This window comes from Achroia grisella, unplaced genomic scaffold (assembly GCF_030625045.1).
Source record: "Achroia grisella isolate CSIRO2021 unplaced genomic scaffold, CSIRO_AGI_Agris_v1 utg1581, whole genome shotgun sequence".
In the NCBI taxonomy this organism is placed as follows: domain Eukaryota; kingdom Metazoa; phylum Arthropoda; class Insecta; order Lepidoptera; family Pyralidae; genus Achroia; species Achroia grisella.
Genome location: NW_026712659.1, coordinates 126,417 through 146,766, shown reverse-complemented (window position 1 = coordinate 146,766; position 20,350 = coordinate 126,417). Strand labels below are relative to the sequence as shown.

General features: G+C 40.2%; 2 protein-coding genes across 2 annotated transcripts; one reads left to right on the top strand and one right to left on the bottom strand.

The window, feature by feature from the left end:
- Positions 1-1,301: 1,301 nt before the first annotated feature.
- On the bottom strand, positions 1,302-13,748 carry LOC131841317 (condensin-2 complex subunit H2-like). The gene is made up of 10 exons (XM_059189640.1): positions 13,589-13,748; positions 13,278-13,404; positions 10,119-10,336; positions 9,215-9,596; positions 8,314-8,590; positions 6,451-6,591; positions 4,704-4,736; positions 4,440-4,630; positions 3,620-3,817; positions 1,302-2,427 (listed from the first exon to the last, which is right to left on the bottom strand). Exons 1-10 carry the CDS (start codon positions 13,669-13,671, stop codon positions 2,257-2,259), a joined length of 1,821 nt encoding a protein of 606 aa, XP_059045623.1. The 5' UTR covers positions 13,672-13,748; the 3' UTR covers positions 1,302-2,256.
- Positions 13,749-14,620: 872 nt separating this feature from the next.
- On the top strand, positions 14,621-20,139 carry LOC131841308 (tetraspanin-1-like). Its single transcript, XM_059189632.1, has 3 exons — positions 14,621-14,863; positions 15,745-16,098; positions 18,008-20,139. The coding sequence occupies exons 1-3, from the start codon at positions 14,798-14,800 to the stop codon at positions 18,422-18,424; spliced, it is 837 nt and encodes a 278-aa protein (XP_059045615.1). The 5' UTR covers positions 14,621-14,797; the 3' UTR covers positions 18,425-20,139.
- Positions 20,140-20,350: the final 211 nt, after the last annotated feature.

Sequence of the window (20,350 nt, the reverse complement as noted above, 5' to 3'; positions counted from 1 at the left end):
TTTCGTATTTTAATATACAAAAAATAAATACTAGTTTCGTGGTGTGAAAAGTCCCTAGAATAGTTCGTATAAAGTGGCTATTTTCGACTATATCAACAGACAACGATGACTATGACCTTGTAATAAAAAAAAATGTAACCCAGCCGCGCATGTAAGCTTTTTTTGTAGTAACAAAATAATTATGATCTACATGTATATGAATTATAATTGAAAACTTTTGATACCACATCTTAAATCTATGTTTTAAACAAATTGTTAAGTAATGTATTTTTTCAACCATGTTTGCAAAAGAACCAGTGTTACCATAACATACTTATATTATAGAATAATAATACTGTAATACATGAAAATAAATCATTCAATTTATTTGGTTGGTGACACATAAGGATTGAAAACAATTATAAAGTGTTAGTAAATTACAAAGCATTTTCAAATCCAAACATCACCTAAAATATATATATTTAGACATAGACATTTTTAATAACGTATATATACCTGAATGAGTTATTAATAATAAGAAGTAACATGATTTTTAAAAATTTTGTAAATCAGATGAAAATATAGAAATTTCAGTATATATTATAATTTATGTACAATTTACACCATTTTGAGGAAATGGTTTAAATTCTTCTCAAGAAATTGGTTATTTTTCAACAATATTTATCTGTACATATATTATATATATTTAACTAATTAAGTATATTATAATCTATATTTACAATATGTACAACAACACACGTTTGTTTTTATATTACTCATATTAAATTTATCCATAGGGCGGTTTCCATCCTTTGTTGAACTTAAGAGGTCCCCTGTAAGCAACATCCAGGCTGTTATATTTGTCTGTTCATCAGTCATTTAGTAATAACTAAAGTCCAATAATTTTAGTGCACTAGTATAGTGCACATTGATTTGAACACATGACGATGACGGTGGTGACAGCTTTGTAACTAAATGGATATATAAAAATTTATTTATTAATATTAGGACTTCATAAGCCATACATTCTTAATTTCCACTCATAATCCAAATTGACCTGAAAGTAACTTAAAACTTTAAAGCACAAATATACAAATATATTGCTAGCGATATACCATGTCAGGATGACCTACACGAGGTTCCTCCTGGAAACTATCGTGATTTATTCTTGGTGAAATTTTCACGATGGGCTAACTGACCTGACCTCATGCTCATCTTATCATCTTCCATTGGTGCCCCGCCAGCGTAAACCGTAGGCGTAGGCGGGTACACCATTCCATTATCATCCATAAAAAAATATATATATACAAAGAATAATGATGGACTAACGCCACATGTCTGGAAGGATGTCTCCCAGTCGTATATAGAGTAAACAGAGATCAGTTAATAAATAATATGCTTACATAATTAATAATACAAATATCATATATATTAATATTGGACCATGAGCCAATTCTACAATGTAATGACGTCAGTATACTGTCAGTACTTAATTAAAGGTCATAAAGTAAAGTTTACAACACTAACATATGAAATTAAGGTCCGGCGATCGAATGGGCGATGTAACTTTGAACTGACGTACGCACATACTTTTTAAAAGTCAAACCACATCTAACTGCGCTGTTTCAAGGTTATTTGGTCACATCACTGGAAAAACAAACAGTTGATATAACCTTCAAACAGCGTAGTTTGATGTGGTTTGACTTAAAAAGTATGTATGTACGTCGGTTCAAAGTTACATCGCCCATTCGATCCCGACCTGTCAGAAACACAAACTCTGAGCGGCCGGACCGTACGGTACCGTATGTTTACTATGGTAATCCAATTTAATATTAAAATAATAAGATCAATATATTATATTAATAAATGTACCCTTTTAACGACATAGTTATATATTATTTATATAGAAAATTATCAAGTAATACCATTTGAAGTGAATAATTATACTGATATAATTCTTGATTTTTTGGTACACTTATATTATTAGCACTCAACGACGCAACGAAGTCCTCTCCACGTTTTGAACGCGGTGTGAACTGTCTATCGTATCTTCTTTACCAGTCAGGTATCACATAAAATTTATTAAATACATTATCATATTATTTTTAACCTATATTTACAAATACATTTTATACAATAATTTGTATATAGAAGTCGTATAAATAGTTTCTGGTGCGTGTTCAACTACACAAACTTTTTAAAAAGTCACGAGTCATTAGATATATTTTTTTAACATCAGTCGCCAGCGAGGTCACTGCTGTCGCACCAGAGTCCGTCTCACCGGGGCGGAGGCAGCGCCGCTGGTGCTGCAGAGGAGGAGGCAGCCACGTGGCCGTCGGCGGCGACGGCGGCGCAGTACTGCTGCGTGTCGGTGGACAGCAGCTGCAGCGAGAACGAGTTCAGCGACAGCGGGGGGCCTTGTATCACCTCCACGTTGCCTGCATTGGCCTGTGGGGATAGACTTATAGTTATATAGGAGACAAATATTTAATGACCCTATCAAAAACTGTTTATTATGTACAGACAACAATTATTTACGAAATTCATATAAATTTGTACACTACACTAGTTTTAAGTGGTCTGTTTGTAACTAAGCAAGGGATAATTATAGACTAAGGGATGAGGAAGTAAAGTCACGGTACGACGCATGCGTAGCGGGGGCTCCGATTGCAGTCTCGTGTAGCGTGCTCCAATCACAGTGTACGTATCCTCGGTCAGCACTCTTCTGCTGCGCTGGAGCATACGACGAGTAGCGTACACCGCCGGCCGCCGCAGGAGTAACGTACCATGAACAGCGCGGCGAGGAACAGGCCGGACACGTGGTGCGGGCCGCGTGCGGCGGCGGCCAGCAGCGCCGTGAAGGGGGCGCGCCCCCCGCAGGCCCGCAGCCGCCGCAGGAGTAACGTACCATGAACAGCGCGGCGAGGAACAGGCCGGACACGTGGTGCGGGCCGCGTGCGGCGGCGGCCAGCAGCGCCGTGAAGGGGGCGCGCCCCCCGCAGGCCCGCAGCCGCCGCAGGAGTAACGTACCATGAACAGCGCGGCGAGGAACAGGCCGGACACGTGGTGCGGGCCGCGTGCGGCGGCGGCCAGCAGCGCCGTGAAGGGGGCGCCCCCCCCGCAGGCCCGCAGCCGCCGCAGGAGTAACGTACCATGAACAGCGCGGCGAGGAACAGGCCGGACACGTGGTGCGGGCCGCGTGCGGCGGCGGCCAGCAGCGCCGTGAAGGGGGCGCGCCCCCCGCAGGCCCGCAGCCGCCGCAGGAGTAACGTACCATGAACAGCGCGGCGAGGAACAGGCCGGACACGTGGTGCGGGCCGCGTGCGGCGGCGGCCAGCAGCGCCGTGAAGGGGGCGCGCCCCCCGCAGGCCCGCAGCCGCCGCAGGAGTAACGTACCATGAACAGCGCGGCGAGGAACAGGCCGGACACGTGGTGCGGGCCGCGTGCGGCGGCGGCCAGCAGCGCCGTGAAGGGGGCGCGCCCCCCGCAGGCCCGCAGCCGCCGCAGGAGTAACGTACCATGAACAGCGCGGCGAGGAACAGGCCGGACACGTGGTGCGGGCCGCGTGCGGCGGCGGCCAGCAGCGCCGTGAAGGGGGCGCGCCCCCCGCAGGCCCGCAGCCGCCGCAGGAGTAACGTACCATGAACAGCGCGGCGAGGAACAGGCCGGACACGTGGTGCGGGCCGCGTGCGGCGGCGGCCAGCAGCGCCGTGAAGGGGGCGCGCCCCCCGCAGGCCCGCAGCCGCCGCAGGAGGCGCGCCCCCAGCCGCCGCACGTCGGGGGCGCGGGCCTCCCCCGCGGCCGCGCGCGCCACCACCGCCGCCTGCCACGACGACACCTCCGCTTCCGTCTCCGCATCCTGCGACCATATTTATCGGTTCCATTTAACGCATAATTTTATTATAAAATTCTCTTCAGCATTTCTTCTATAACAAATTAAAAGACGTTCGACGTCATAGCTTAGTTTTTTGTTGAGTCGACTCGGAGACCTCAGAAGTATCCATACGGAATAAGGCAATACTAAATTTTTGATGAAAAGTTTATTCACATCAAAAATTTCGCATTTCCTCATTCCGTAATTTCTAGAACATATAAGAAACAACTGATAGAAATTAAAAATACATCATTACAAATTTAAAATTACGCAACGGATATTGAAGCAATTTTTTTTTTAATAAATAGTGTTTCTAGAGGAAGATTTATATATATTATACACGTACACCCGTACGCAGTTGGGGCGAGTAGCTAGTAAATAATATACAAAAAAATTTAGAATTACATTAATAAATAAAAATGTTTAAAGAATGTAAGGAATCGAACTAGCAACAGTCGATGCTATATTGCGTTCAGGGATACCACTCTGACTATACAGGTCACCATATCTAAATTTCCAGTCGTAAGAGTATGTATGTAAAGAGAACACGTCTGACCTGCAGATCCGTGACGGCAGCAGCGTCGGCCGAGTCCGCGGAGGTGAGGGAGTGGTTGAGGGGCGCGTCGTCCCCGCGCGAGCCGTCCGAGTCCCCGAGGGAGCTCTGCTCGAAGAACCCGTCGTCGTCGCTGTCGTCCCGCGCCCCCGGCCCCGCCCCCGCCCCCTGCCCCGCCCCCTCGCGAGCCTGCCGCCCCTCCTCCGCGCTCCACCCCGTGAACCCTGCACAGAACACTCCGTCACTCGCACGGCCACAGACAAACATCAACGAACTAATCGACAGTCGATTGCTCACCCCCAACATCCGTGGAATCGAATCCGTGGAAATCTGAAACCATCACCATTGTTTAGCTAAATTTATTTATTACAGGAAAAACTGAAGCTGACTGTACACATGTTAAATCAATATAAAAACATACTAAGCCACTGAGAGACTTTCACAAATAACGATATAATAGAAAATCATTTATTCAAATAAACTTACGAAGCACTTTTGAATAGTCATTACATTTTTTTAATCTACCGCTCATTCGGAAAGCTGTCTCATCACAAGAAGAACGAGCGAGAAACTTGCGTGTTGCTCTTTTAAATAATTTTATTATTACTTTACATTTTTAAGTTTAAGTGTGTGAATACAAACCACCAATTAGCACTAATTCAATTAAATACTCAAATAGAAAAAATATTGAATATATAACCAACACCAATATATAACGACAGATTAATTCTAATCAATTTGACAACACATTATAAAATTAACAGAGAATATGAAATTAGGATAAGATATGTAATGCATAGGAATAATGATCATATCGTAAGGACGGACTAAAAAAGAGATGGATGGACTGTGTGAAAGATGATATGGTGAGAAAGGGAATAAATAAAGACATGACTGCGAACAGAGATGAATGGAAGCGAAAAACATATTACGACGACCACAAATAAATGGGATAAGGAAGAAGCGGATGATGATGATGATGATGTTAATGATGAAATTAAGATAAGAAAATGTTTACGTAAGCCTGGCCCGAGCAGATGAAAACCATCGCTCCTAAGAATATCCTTCAATTCTTGTCCCTGACGGGTCTAGGTAGCTAACTTTGAAAAAGGGCGAGCACAATAGATATATGTAGGTCGCAGTGCTACAGGTGCTGCAAACATCTGACAATCGGGGGGAAGGGGATTGTTAGTAATGTGGATTGATAACCCCATTGCTAGCAATGTACCTTGTCAGGTCGACCTCCACGCGGTTCCCCTGGAAACCATCGTGTTAAATTCCTGGTGAATTTGTCACGATGGGCTAACTGACCTGACCTCATGCCCATCTTATCACCCTCCACTGGTGCCCCGCCAGCGTAAACCGTTAGCGCAGGCGGGTGCACCATTCCATTATCATCCACTTAAAAAAAAACATCTGACAATCGCCCAAACAATCCAATAAAAAGCACAAAAGGAGCGTGCGTATGGGGCGTAAGAGCTTTGCTTACTTTTGCTGACAAGGGAGAGAGGGTAAATAATTGTAATAAATCTGCTTACGTAATACTTGAACGGCCTCTTATACAAATATATACGTATACACATTCTTCAATAATAATTATTTGATATTCAAAGAAGGAAATAGAAATAGAAATAATCTTTATTCAAATAAACTTAATATAAGCACTTTTGAATAGTCAAGTTTTTGATTCTACCGCTTATTCGGAATGCAGATTCATCACAAGAAGAATAAGCAAGAAACTTGTGTGTTGCTCTTTTAAATAAAGGGCTCACTTAGTTGGCCTCTCAATGAGTTAATATTATTAAAAAATAGATCTAAATTAATCATCATTGCCTTGCCTTTATGCCATTATTTGAGGTCGGCGCAGCATGTCATTCTCTTCCACTGCTCTCTATCGGTCGTCATATCTGAGCATACTCTTCTTTTATCACATCATCTTTCACACAATCCATCCATATTTCTTTAGGGAGTCCTCTCCCTTTACATCCATCCACGTTCATATAGATATAAATAAATGTAAGTAACATATGGACATGTTGCTCACCTTCGCTCGGAGGCCGGGGCTCGTGCATCTCGAGCCTCCTGCGGGCGCTGAGTACGTGTCGTTTGCGCATCTCCACAATATTTGCTATCCACTCGGGCGCCAGGCTGAACTCGCAGGCTGTGCGGAGGTGCCGCCGCAATTCTACCAACCATGAAAATTTACCATCATTATCCAGTGTGAAAGAAGCATTTAAAATCTAAAACAAAATCTAAGTACTAATTGTTAACAATGATTTTGAAATATCATAATAATAATATCTCAGGACAATTCACACAGGCATCTAGTCCCAAGCTAAGCAGAGCTTGTGTTATGGCTACTAGACAACTGATATAAATACATGGATACATTTTTTTTTATTGTAAATAAATACATATTATACATAGAGAACACCCAGAGCGATACAAATGATCATACTCATGAATACAAATGTTTGTACTGTGCGAGGAATCTAAACTAAACCTAAGCTAAACCACTAGACCACCGATCACAAGAAGAACGAACAAGAAACTTGTGTGTTGCACTTTTGAACAGATATTTTTTTAATTTAAATATAAATAATTACACAATAACAAGTAAGAGGCATGTGATAATCAACATAGAAACCACTACGCATTCATTTTTAGTGCAATCAGATAATATTGTCAGCATTGTGAATTGAAAGTTTTTCTACAAAAACATTATTATTGTTAACAAACTATTCAATTTTATAATATGCTTTTTTAAAGGAAGTGTCTTATATATGACATTTGATTTTTTTTTCAATAAAAGAAGCATCGTGTATAAGAAATAACAGAATCTTTAAGTACTAATTATTAATAATGATTTTGAAATATCATAATATGGGTATTGAGATTTCCTTGCAAAAAAAATGAAATAGCATATGATGCTGGTCAATATGTTCCATCTAATTTAATTTAAAAATGAATCTGTTATTGTATAATCTGTGTATTTATAATCATGTACAATCTTATTTGAAAAAAATTATAGCTGAGTTTCTTGTCAGTTGTTCTTAGTTCAAAACTAATCTGTATTGACGGTAAATTTGACATATCATAAAGGTCTATAACTTATATATATAACATTTTCTACAATTACATGTAGGTCTATTACAGACTCTTATGATATGTCAAATCTACTGTCAGTTCGGAATGATTTCGAGATGAGAAGAACTGACAAGAAACTCAGCTCGTGTTCTTTTCAAATAAATGTTGTACATGTTTACAGTAATGCAGATTCATTTTTAAATTCAAATTTGTTTTTTTTTATATATATATAATAACAAATAATATTAAATATAAGGCCAATTAAAGGTTTTCTCACAATTACAATATTCAGTGTTACAACACTAAAGTATTAACATATTATTGTTCTGTTTATCCACAAGTCTAATTTATACAATATGATGCTTATACCATCTAATTTATGCAAATTTTATTAGTTTCTTACTACGAAGTAATAACTTTGTAGCATTAGATTTAAATGTTACCTTTTTTAAGCTGAATATATCGATTTCACTAAAAACATCGTTATACAGCTTCGGTAGTCGTATTCGTGGCGCGTTCCTTGCGTAGTTGGTGTATGCTCTTTGTATGTGTAGTAATGGTGGAGTGTTGCGTTGTGAACGTTTAATTGGTACATTGTATGATATACATACTAAATCTGGACAATCGAGACGTTTTACTATATCATGTAATAAACAGATATCCGTCAGCTTACGTCTATCATCAAGTGTCAATATATTGTATTGTTTACAGTTATCCTTATAAACAGCTGAACTTGGGAGTATAGAGTGACCACTAGTATATGAGTAAAGATATTTATCGGTTTTATTATTTATATATGAAAATAAACAAGCACACGAACCTTTACTGAGATATAACTTGACAGGTCCGATGTCTTCAATTTTCGTTTCGCATTTCCTCTTGCGCTCCTTCTTCAGTTCGACGGGCGGCAGGTCCGGGCACGGGGGGTCGGCCGGCGGCGGGTCCACGGGCGGGGACTCCTCCGGGGGCAGCTCCGGCGGCGGGGGGTCCTCGGCGGGGGGCGCGGCGGCGGGCGGGGGGGCGCTGGGGGAGCGCGAGCGCGGCAGCGGGGTGGAGCACGGCGGCGGGGACGGCGGGGCGGCCGCGTCGATGGCGGCCTGCAACACACGCACGGACTATCAATATGACCATCATTTTCTTTATTCATTCAATCTATTATAGTGGCAATATATACAAATATTATATATTGTACATCCTTACTTCTTATTAATATTATAAATGCGATAATAACTCTATTTGTCTGTCTTGCGTTCATGCCAAAACTACTGAACCGATAAAAATTAAATATGGCATACAGATAGTCTAGATCTTGAGAAAGGATTATTCTTTAATGTGAAAAAAAAAGGTTGTAACCGGTTGAAAAATTGTATAAAATTATAGTCAGTTTCAAAGCTAGAAGCTTGAAATTTTGTTTTTAGGTTGTTCATTCATCATCATCGCAGCCCGGAAGACGTCCACTGTTGAACATAGGCCTCCCGTTCATTAAATGTAAATAAAAAAATGGTTGTGAAGGGTCGAAAGAGGAGATGAAAAATACGGAAGTATCTATAGTTTTAAAGCTAGAAGCTCGATACTTATTTTGTAGGCTGCTGATTAAATATTGGTAGGTATTGTTCGATCTTGTCAATTAAGAATTATTATATTCGATTACTAGTATACCCACTGACTGATGACTGTTATAAATGAAAAGATCCCACTCCCAGTGGGACGCGCTCACTAACCTGCAGATCGGCGAGGGGCGCGGGACGCAGCGAGGCGGCGGGGTGGCAGGGCTCCAGACAGGGCTCCAGGCCGTCCACCAGCAGGCCGCCGCGCAGCCGCCAGGCCGCGTGGAAGTCGGCCAGCAGCCCCACCGGCTCCCCGGCGTAGTCCACCAGCGGCACGTCCGCCGCCGCCAGCTGGCGCGGCTCCAGCTCCACGTAGACGCGCGGCAGCGTGGGCGGGGGGCGCAGCCCGGGCGGCGGGCGGCGGGCGCCCGGGGCCGCCTCCAGCGCCACGGGTTCGAACCCGCCACCCGCCTCCGCCGCGGACGCGCGCCGCCGCCGCTTGCCGCCGGGGGTGGCCGGCTCCTCGCCAGCGCCGCTAGGGCCACCGGTCGCCTCGCTGTCGTACAGACCAATTTAGGTGGACTTATAGTATAATTGTCTGATGTGTCGCGATGACTTGTTATGACATTTATATCACCGACTACTCGCCCCGGCTTCGCAGTGGTGTACATGTATTATATATATAAACCTTCCTCTTGAATCACTCTATCTACTAAAAAAAACCGCTTCAAAATCCATTGCATAGTTGTAAAGATTTAAGCATAACATTCTCAGTGCTATGAATTTAAAATTTTTCTATAAAAACATTATTATCGTTAACAAATTCTTCAATTTTATAGTAAGAGTTTTTGCAAAGGAACTGTTTTATTTGACATTTAAATCTTTTTTCTGGCAGATTTATAACAGACTCTGGTATTTTATTGTAAAAGCTTACGCAATTGCCATAAAACGAATTACTAACTTTAGCCAAACGACATTTAGGTAAAATTTCTATTAAGAAATGCTTATATTAAGTTTATTTGAATGAAGATTATTTATATTTATATTTAGAAATAAATTTTGAATACAAATAACTCACAGTGTACTGTTGTGTAAAGAGTCGCTAACGTTGAGCACGTGCTGGTAGAGGAAGTCGACCTTGCGTCCGTAGACGCTGGCCGAGTGCTGCAGCAGCAGCGCCAGCTCCACGAAGTTGGGCGCCACTGTGTCGTCCTCGGCGTGTTCTTCTTCACGCTCATCTCGCTCGCTCGCCTCTAGCGCGTGCAAGCCCGCCTCCGTCAGGTATTCCTCCAGCAACTAAAGACATTACTATCATCAATTCTTCTCCATCAGAGTAGAAGACGGCCACGGTAGTGTAGCGGTTAACACATTATCAGCGAGACAGGTATTTGTACCCGTTCCGAGGGTTGCCACTTATAAGGTACTAGCTTTTGCCCGCGGCTTCGCTCGCGTTAATTTATCCCCTTAGGGGTGGAATTTATTAAAATCCTTTCTTAGGGGATGCCTACGTCATAGTAGCTTTGTGCATGCAAACTCTCAGCCCGATAGGATTAAAATTGACAAAGTTTCATACAAACTTCATCCCCTATTTAATGCCTTTGGGGGTAGAATTAATCAAAATCCTATTTTAGCGGATGCCTACTTCATAACATCTACCTGCATGCCAAATTTCAGCCCGATCAGTCCAGTGGTTTGGGCTGTCCGTTGATAGATCACTATGTCAGTCAATTGAGTTATATACATATAGATTTATTATTCAGATATAAGTACTCTTTAGTTACTGTTACTTTTAGAAATAGACAACAAACTTATGACGTAGGCATCCGCTAAGAAAGGATTTTGATAAATTCAACCCCCAAAGGGATAAAATAGGGGATGAAAGTTTGTATGAAAGTATAGTACTTTCATACAAACTTTCATCAAAAAACTATAGCTTATAATAATACTTCTTAACGCGAGCGAAACCGCGGGCAAAAGCTAGTTTAATATATAACTCTTTTCTCTAGATGTAGCATCAACATTAGTAAGAATAAATGAACCAATATTAATTGTGTAACACATTTATTTCACACTGTAAATTCAGCATATACATTATGTAACCCAATACTATCCCTCATGTCATAGGAAACCTATAGGATCTAGTTACTAAATAACTCATGTAAGCATTTCAGAATATCAATTTATGAGAGACTTAATGTGATCCTAAAGTTTGAATCATTACATTGTATAAAACAAAATCACTGTTGCTGTCTCTCCGTCCCTATGTATGCTTAAACCTTTATAATTAAGCAACAGATTTTGAAGTGGTTTTTTTAATAGATAAAGTGATTCTAGGTTTATGCGTGCGCTGCCGGGGCGAGTAGCTAGTATATTATATTACTTCCATTTTATCTTCAGGATATCCTTCAAAATATCTTTATTCATGTAGGCCTATTACAGACTCTTATGATATGTCAAATCTACCGTCAGTTCGGAATGATTTCGAGATGAGAAGAACTGACAAGTAACTCAGCTCGTATTCTTTTCAAATAAATGTTGTACATGTTTACAATAATACAGATTCATTTAAATTCAAATTTGAGAGAATAGAGTGACCACCAGCATCTGCTATTGCTAAAGCAAATAGTGTAATCAGTGTTTGTAACCCGAACAGACCAGTCCCCACAAGCAGCACCCGTTCACGAGTATGACGGATAGAAGTTAGAAAGAGAAGAGAATCTTTACTCTATTCTAAAAATAAAGAATATTAGCTCTATTCTATCTAGGATTCAAACAAGAACCAGTTTCAATATTACTATACTATTGCTATACATATTATACAGGATATACAATTCTCTTTGAAACCTGCCAGCCTAGGTGGTCTAAAGGTTTAGCACACTGCTTTACGTCTTATGGTCACGGGTTCAATTCCTCGAATGGTGCAAACACTTATATTCATGAGTATGATTGTTTTGTATCAGTCTGTGTGTTTTCTATGTATTTAATTTATAATTATATGAGTTGTTGTTGAGCAACCAATTAGAAATTAATTTTCTTTTATCCTTGTTTATCTGTGATCAGCCAATTAGCTTTAATCTGACTAATTGCTTTCATTATCTGTCTCTTTGAATTTACACACATCCAGGAGCCTCCATGTATGTACATAAGGGATATAGACATGGAGGAACAAAATAGGATTCATGAATATTATTGCATTATTACTAATTCTTAATCTATACATATAAATAAAACTGGAGTGTCTGTTTGTAATATTGAAATAACAGTTCTTTATAGTATGTACCATATTTATATTCATGCATATGAATATAAATATGGTACATACACTAAAATAACATTTTTAATAATTTTTGTCTGTGTGTCTGACTGTTCTGGATAATATCTGAAATGGCTAGACCAATTTTGATGAGACTTATTTGGCAGGTAGGTGATGTAATAAGGAGTAATTAGGCTACTTTTATTTTAAAATATAAAGGTAAATTCTATGCAGACAAAGTCACAGGTACGGTATAATGTTATTTAATTATAAAACTTAAATATATTATTTGCAAACTAGTGTATATAGTATGATAAAGTTTTATATCATGACAATCTATTCATCAAATGTCATTGTACACTACATATACTAATGTATTTACCGATATATAAGTACCTATCTATGCAAATTCCATACATTATTTCCGTTCCTTTGAGATAAGTTGTGAACTCTATTGCTGAGACAATAGAGCTGTTAACTCACATAAATTAACAAAAGTTAAGATCAATGACCCTCCAATTACATACCAAGTTTTTCAGGCAAATTTGTTTTAACAGGTGCTCAGTGTTTTATTAAGGTTACAATAAATGTTTGACTTGAATATTAGGGAAATGAGAATCAAATTGGAATCTGTCTAAATTGCAATTTCAATACTGATATACCTATATGCAAACACTAATGAATTTTAAGGTGAAAACTGCATATCAATACTTGATACTTAAACTGTCATCATTGTATTATTCTAGGTGGTTAATAGGTCAATTGAATAATCTTAGTTCATAGTCAAGTGCTAGATTGCATGTTAATAATAGTAGAGCACACTAATGCAGAGACTAAGTACCTAAATGTTTGCTAAAGTCGCATAAATGTACTGTACAATGTAATATAGGCAGGCACTTATATCTATAATAATGATAAACAAATCATTCAAGATTAAAGGATTGAGCACTGAACAAGGTCGTTCAAATATAATGAGACGCTTACCGCGCTTAGGTCCGTGTCGAAGCTCCGGCGGACGTCGCTGATGGGCTTCATCAGCTCCGCCACTATTTCCTCGAGCCTCTGTGAATTCATGCTCCACCGTTTTTCTCTTTGTGACAAATCGTGAATCCTGAAAATAGCGTCCTATTGTTGATAACATAACTGAAAGAAGACGCGGGCACAACAGAAACATATAAAAATATATAGTGGCGCGAAAGTTTCTGTCAACGACCTCGTTTTGATTTGCGAAACGGTATTGCAAATAAAATATTATATTGCCTCCGTATATCCACTACCGAAATGCACGTATTTACCTCCGCCTTCCTATGTAGTCGGCGTCCATTTTACAAACATAAAATCTCGTGGTTATGATAAACGTAACAATAACGGTGGCCATTTATTTATGTTTTCGAGTGAGACATTCCATGTTCGCTGTCAAAACGATTTCTTGTTCGGCGTTCGTTGTTGTTCGCGATTGTGTAACTTCAGTCGACTAACAATTTTGTTAATTATGGCAATAATAATATTTATTGCCATATATAAATAAATATATTATTTTAAATATTATTAATTTGAGTTAATTTATGAGTGAAAAATAATATCCCTCATTTACAATTTACAAAAGACAGACTTTTGAAAGCAATTGTGTATCTGTAGTGTAACTCTTCAGTATTACTCGTACATACCACAGAGTAAAATTTTCAGCACTGAACATTTTCCATTTATTTTAATTTTATCATTGATTTTAAAATAAGTTCAAACCATTTGATATATTTAAAATGCAATAAATGACATTTATACGATACATATGCTATTTATATTTAGTAATCGAAATTTTGCGTCGTCAGTTATCTCGCTTGCTCTTCAAACAAAGTTGACATTAGGGGGCGTAGATTTAAAGCGTTTAGCGGTAATTTGGATTTTATACATTTTTGGTAGATTTTCCTAAAAAACATGTAAATTAAGTAAATGTTTAAAGAATTCAATTTTTAATAATTTTTATTTCTTCTTTATAAAACAAGAATTTGATTTGACATTTTGATTGACAAAGAAATATAACATATTATTTTCTAGATTTCTTTGAAATATGTAGTTAACATTCAGACTGAAATATTTTGACCAAATAGTTAGAAAAAAAATTAATTTTTATTCGATAATTATCAAATAATATATTTAATATTATGGATATTTAATTAAAAAACAAAAATACTGTACCGATTTCTAATTCATCCATGAATGTAGGAGTAAGCAGTATGGCCCGTGTTCTTTGCCTGACCTAATTGTATGAATATAAAACAATAGCAATTAACGAAAAAAAAAAACTTATTTTTACTCGCATTCGCGACTGGACTGATTTGTTTACAATTTGCAAATGAAATACTAACTAAAAACAGTGGTAAGAACGCGGATTGAATGAATATACACAGTTCGTGAAGAATATACACAGTTCTGGATGCTACACAGATTTTTGATAAGATTTCGTAACCGTACTGGACCAGTAGTTACCCAGTTTCTTTGCAGTCATGGGCATGTCGCGGTGTTACTCTTTGATGAAATGTTTACTCGTCCTATTTAACATTATATTTTTGGTAAGTTTTGACTTTTGCTGTTTATGTAGTATATAGGTTTATTTACAAAATCTTTTATGTATGTTATAAAATAGGGCTCCCATTCATTGACCAAATTGAGTGATCGACATTAACGAAAACTGACGTCCACCTAGAATATACATCGAACTTGAAATTTAATGAGAGCCAGACAGAATATACTAACATAATAAGACTTCTTTTGTAAAATCTGCTTATTCAAATTTGTTATTCCTATAATACTGTATGTGCTAAAATCGGGGTAATAAGCTTCCAACTGGGTTAATGAACTGTTTTCACATAACTATTTATTTTGTTTAACCTAATGTGTTTAACTGGCCTCATATGTGGACCTAATTATATTTTACAAATTATTTATATTATATAAATAAATAGAAGTTTTATGAAAAAGTTAGATATTAGACTATTTTAAAGGGTAATTGAATGTATTTATATGTTTTAATTTTTAATTTAGAAGACATCTTTACTATTGTTAATTGACAACAACTAATCTTTCGCAACCTTATTATGTTCAGGGTACATAGAGACCGATATAGAGAAATTTCAGTTGTATGTCACAGTCAAATCAAAACAACATACAAGTTTCTCGCTCATTTTTTTTGTGATGAGTCTGCATACGGAAAGAGTGGTAGAATAAAAAATGTTACTATTCAAAAGTGTTTATATTTTTATTTTATAAAATCCAATGTTTATTTGATATTTATTGAGCGGAGCGGTGACATAGTTTCTTTTTTGATGGTCGATAATGGCGATGATAATGGTGGGGCACCAGTGGAGGATGACAAGATGAACATGAGGTCAGGTCAGTTTGCCCATCGTGATTAATTGTTGGCACCGAGTGTATGTGTGGTGGGCGTGCGCAGTGCGTGGGCAGCGCGGCGCTGGCGTTCGCGGGGTGGGCGCTGTGGGAGGGCGGCGCGGGCGAGGCGGCGGAGGCGCGGGCGGGGCTGCTGTCGCTGGCGGGCTGGGCGGCGGCGCTGGCGCTGGGCGCGGCGGCGGCGCTGGCGGGCTGCGCGCGCGGCTCGGCGGCGCTGCTGGCGGCGTCGTTCGCGCTGCTGGCGCTCAGCGCCGTGGCCGAGGCCGCCGCCGCCTGGTGGGGCGCCGCGCACCTGCCGCAGCTCCGCCGCGCGCTGCTGGCGCGGCTCGACCACTCGCTGCGGCACGACTACGGCCGCCTGCCCGCCCGCACGCACGCGCTCGACGCCATACAGCGCGGGGTGAGTACACAGTGCGCGCAGTACACGGCGCCACGGAATGAAAACGAGGGATGTTGCATTCATATTCAAATATTGTTTAAGTAAACATTACTTTCACTTTCTTTGAATCAAAGAAGTGCCACGGGAAAATTGGATGAATGTAGCTATGAATAGAGGATCATGGAACGAGTTGGAGGAGGCCCTTGCCCACATGGGACCATACATAAAGAAACCAAATTAGTCAAACATGAAATATAACTTTTAAAAATAGGAAATATATAGTAAATAAAACTTAAATAAATAAATAACTTTTACTGCATTATTTTAATGCATTTGTATTCTTGGGGTACAACTTCATGCCCATTTTTGTAGTATGGATTCCAAATACCATACCATTTCAACAGCCATAGCTTACACAACAAGCTCGTTTCAAAGTTGATTAAAGTTGGCTTCTTAAAAATATGATCATGTCATGTGTTCCATATCAGAAATTATTTACAAAAAAAGAAATAAATAATTTCAAATACTAGCTGTACATGCAACTTCGTCCGCGTGGAATTTAACTTTACTTTTCTAAAATAAAAGAAGTCCAGGTTAGTCCTTATTACATCAGCTACTTGCCAAAAAAAGTCCTGTACAAAATCGGTTCTGCCACTTCAAAGATTAGCCGGAACAATCAGACAGACAGACAAAACTTGTAAAAAATGTTATTTTGGTGTATGTACCGTATTTATATTCATATACATATAGTAAAAAATGGTTATTTCAATATTAAAAACAGACACTCCAATTTTATTTATATGTATAGATTAGTTGGAAGATAAAAAATTATAATAATGATTTCATATGAGGATTATGAGCCCTATCAATTGGCATATTTACTTTAAGGATATTTGAAAAAAATAATGCAATATCTCGTTTTCATTTTGAATCTGGTGATCAATGTTAACTTTGCTGTACATCCTTTGTCCAGATCTATAAATTCACTGTACTGTATACCTCTATTATATTATTATTAATTTCTAAGACAAGACAATAAAATTGCCATGATTATATACTGCAATAAAACTGACAAACAAAAAAACTAACAATTAGTCTTGCCATTCAGAGGGGGAATGCTGCCAGTATCTTCGGAACCTTGACTAAAGGGACACCTTTTAATAATCACTGTATTCTTAAGTTTAATCTCATTTGATATTTAATAACAAGTAAATTTGTATAAATAAAACATTTAATCACTTGGTAGTAGAAAGAACTCCAAAATGTTAGAGTTTTGTGTTTGTGAACTAGTAATATTCGCTTCAATGACTTAAGTATGTCATTTATAAAGGTAATTTGGACTCTTAAATCATCTAATATGTTTCTAGTATATATTTAAGAAATAAGGAAGTATGACGACCTCGGTGGTCTAGCGGTCTAGCACACCGCTTTACGACCGATGGTCGCGGGTTCGATTCCTCGCACGGCACAAACATTTGTATTCATGAGTATGACTGTTTGTATCGGTCTGGGTGTTTTCTATGTATAACATGTATGTATTTACGAAAAAAAATCTGTGTATATGTCTCAGTTATCTAGTACTCATAACATGAGCTGTAGCTAGCTTAACTTGGATCTAGATGGTGCTGTGTGAACTGCTCTGAGATTATTATTATTATTATGTGAAATTTATGTTTTGATTACTCTGTGGATTGTGAAACCGTCGGTAAAACCGGACTGACAGGAAATTATAATGGAATGTATATTAGCTTAATTGTCCTGTTACTGCAACTACAAATTGATAATATATTAAACATGTCTCTAATTATAGTAATGACCTCGTGATGAAACACTTTCACCTACAATACAATCGGTGAATCATTCGAATCGGCTACTGGAGAGTGTTTCATCACTGGAGATGAGATCTTAACGATCGACGTATGTTCCGCAGCTGGAGTGCTGCGGCGCGGAGAGTATACGCGACTGGGAGGACTCGGCGTGGTCGCGCGCGCTGGAGGCGGCCGGGGCGGGGGCGGGGGCTGCGGGCCCGGGCGAGGAGCCCCTGGCGGCGGCCCGCGGCGCCCTCGACCTGTCCGTGTCGGCGGCGGGCGCGCACTACTGGGTGCCGGCGTCGTGCTGCGCGGCCCCGTGCGCGGGCCCGGTGCGGGTGGTGTCGGGGGCGGGGGCGGGGGCGGCGGGGGGCGCGTGGCGGGCGGCGTGCGGGCCGCGCGTGGTGGCGGCCCTGGCGGCGGCGGCGCGGGCCCCGCTGTGCGCGGGCGGGGCGCTGCTGGCCGCGCACGCGCTGTCGCTGCTGCTGGCGCTCGCGCTCTGCCTGCGGGCCGACCCGCACCGCCGCTACAAGGCCTAGAGTTGTGTTGGGAACCCCGCCCGCAGACATCCCGAGACCTAACCCCATACCCCGCCTGCGTATTCCCCTCCGAGCGATCGCGTATCCGATTCCAACGGGCATAGTAATGACGACCTCAGCCGACGTTCGAATTCCAGGCGATGCCCTCGAACTAAGCGTATGCGTCAGCCCCTATCGGTGCCCTCAGACTGAAGTCATATTCGCCAGGCAGGAGTGAGCCTTCAGCCGCTCCATAAGTCCTTCCTCGCATTTGAAGTACCATCTGCACTCGAGCCCTATCGTTCGGTGAAGCTGTAAAGACCAGTTCAAAACCAAAAAAATCCCCTAACGCGGGTGGACCATACAAATTACAGCACGAAAATTAATAGTGTAAAACTATATTAAATGAATCTACAAAGTAACTTCGATGAATCTCTACAAAAATCTACATTTTTTAAATTTTATAACGACAAATATTCAACAGTATGTATGTTTGTGGAATGCATTTATTAGTAGTAAATATTTACAATTGGCGACTGTTCAACATGGATACTAACAACTAAATAGTCGCTAACGTAGTCACTAAGGCCGTAACCAAATGTGTGTTAGATGTAAGTTTATACTTCTATTTCTATTAATATTTTTGTATCGTTTCGACAAAATGTATCCAGCAGGTCTGAAAGACTCATCAAAACGGATAGTTTACCGATGCAACGGTTTCACTGTTAAATATTACAAAATACAGTAAATTAGCAACATGAGAAATTCAATTGTCAAGCATAGACATTTATTAGAGTTCCATTATAATTTGTTTCTCTTTGATCGACAGTAATAAACTGTGTAAATACTGTGGAGCCCCGGTTATTCGACAAACGTTTTGCAGGGCAGGGCAGTGTCGGACCATCGAATTTGTCGTATTATACAGTACTGCCTAAGCTCCCCTATAGTCCGGAATTTTTACAAAAGAGTACCTCGTAATCCGACAAATTACAGAAGCAGTGATAAGATTATATGATATATATGTATATGTATATACTCTTTAAAGTACAAATCATACTTCATTATGTATATCAACTACTAAAAGATTCGTTACGAATTAGGCGGTCTAAAATATCACATTTCTCTTTAATTGTCAGTGATTTGTGCTTTCGCTTCTGAACTGATACATAATACACAATAATAATTTGCCCCTCTGATCGATCCCCCGTCCAATTCAAACGGAGATCGATATTACAACGGCCTGAGCCGAGGTTCGAACCCCTAGTGGTGCCCTCAGACTAAAGTCGTATCCGTCAGGCAGGAGTTGGCCTTCAGCCGCTCCATAAGTCCTTGGTTTGGAGTGCCATCTGCACTTGCCTCCTAACGTCCGGTGAAGCTGTAAAGGCCAGCTGCGGCCAACAGCATTAGAGTAGTCCGAAAAAAAACAATGAATAAACAGCTGGAACCTAAGTGGTCTCGGACAGTGCGGTTTCAGAGGAGCTTGCTCCCGCGTACACTTACATTGTGGAATGAACTACCTGCCGAGGTTTTCTCGGGAGACTACAGCATGGGGTTTTTCAAGAAGGGTATATTAAGGTTTCTTAAGGGTCGGCAACGCGCACGTGACACCCCTGGTGTTTCAGGCGTCCATAGGCTACGGTAACCGTTTACCATCAGATGGGGCGTATGCTTGTTTGCCACCTACGTGGTATAAAAAAAACAGTAAACAATGAACAAATGTAAGTAGTCAAATTCGAACTAAGGGACCGTTCAAGTATTACGTAAGCAGATTTATTACAATTATTCACTCCCCATCCCCCTTGTCAGCAATAGTAAGCAAAGCTCTTACCCCTCCCGACATGCTTACGTAAACATTTCTTAATTAATGTATTGTTTTTTTAGCAAAGACAATGTGAGGGTTGCCATTCGTGTAAAAAAGTAAATTACGACCGATGACGTAATCATCAT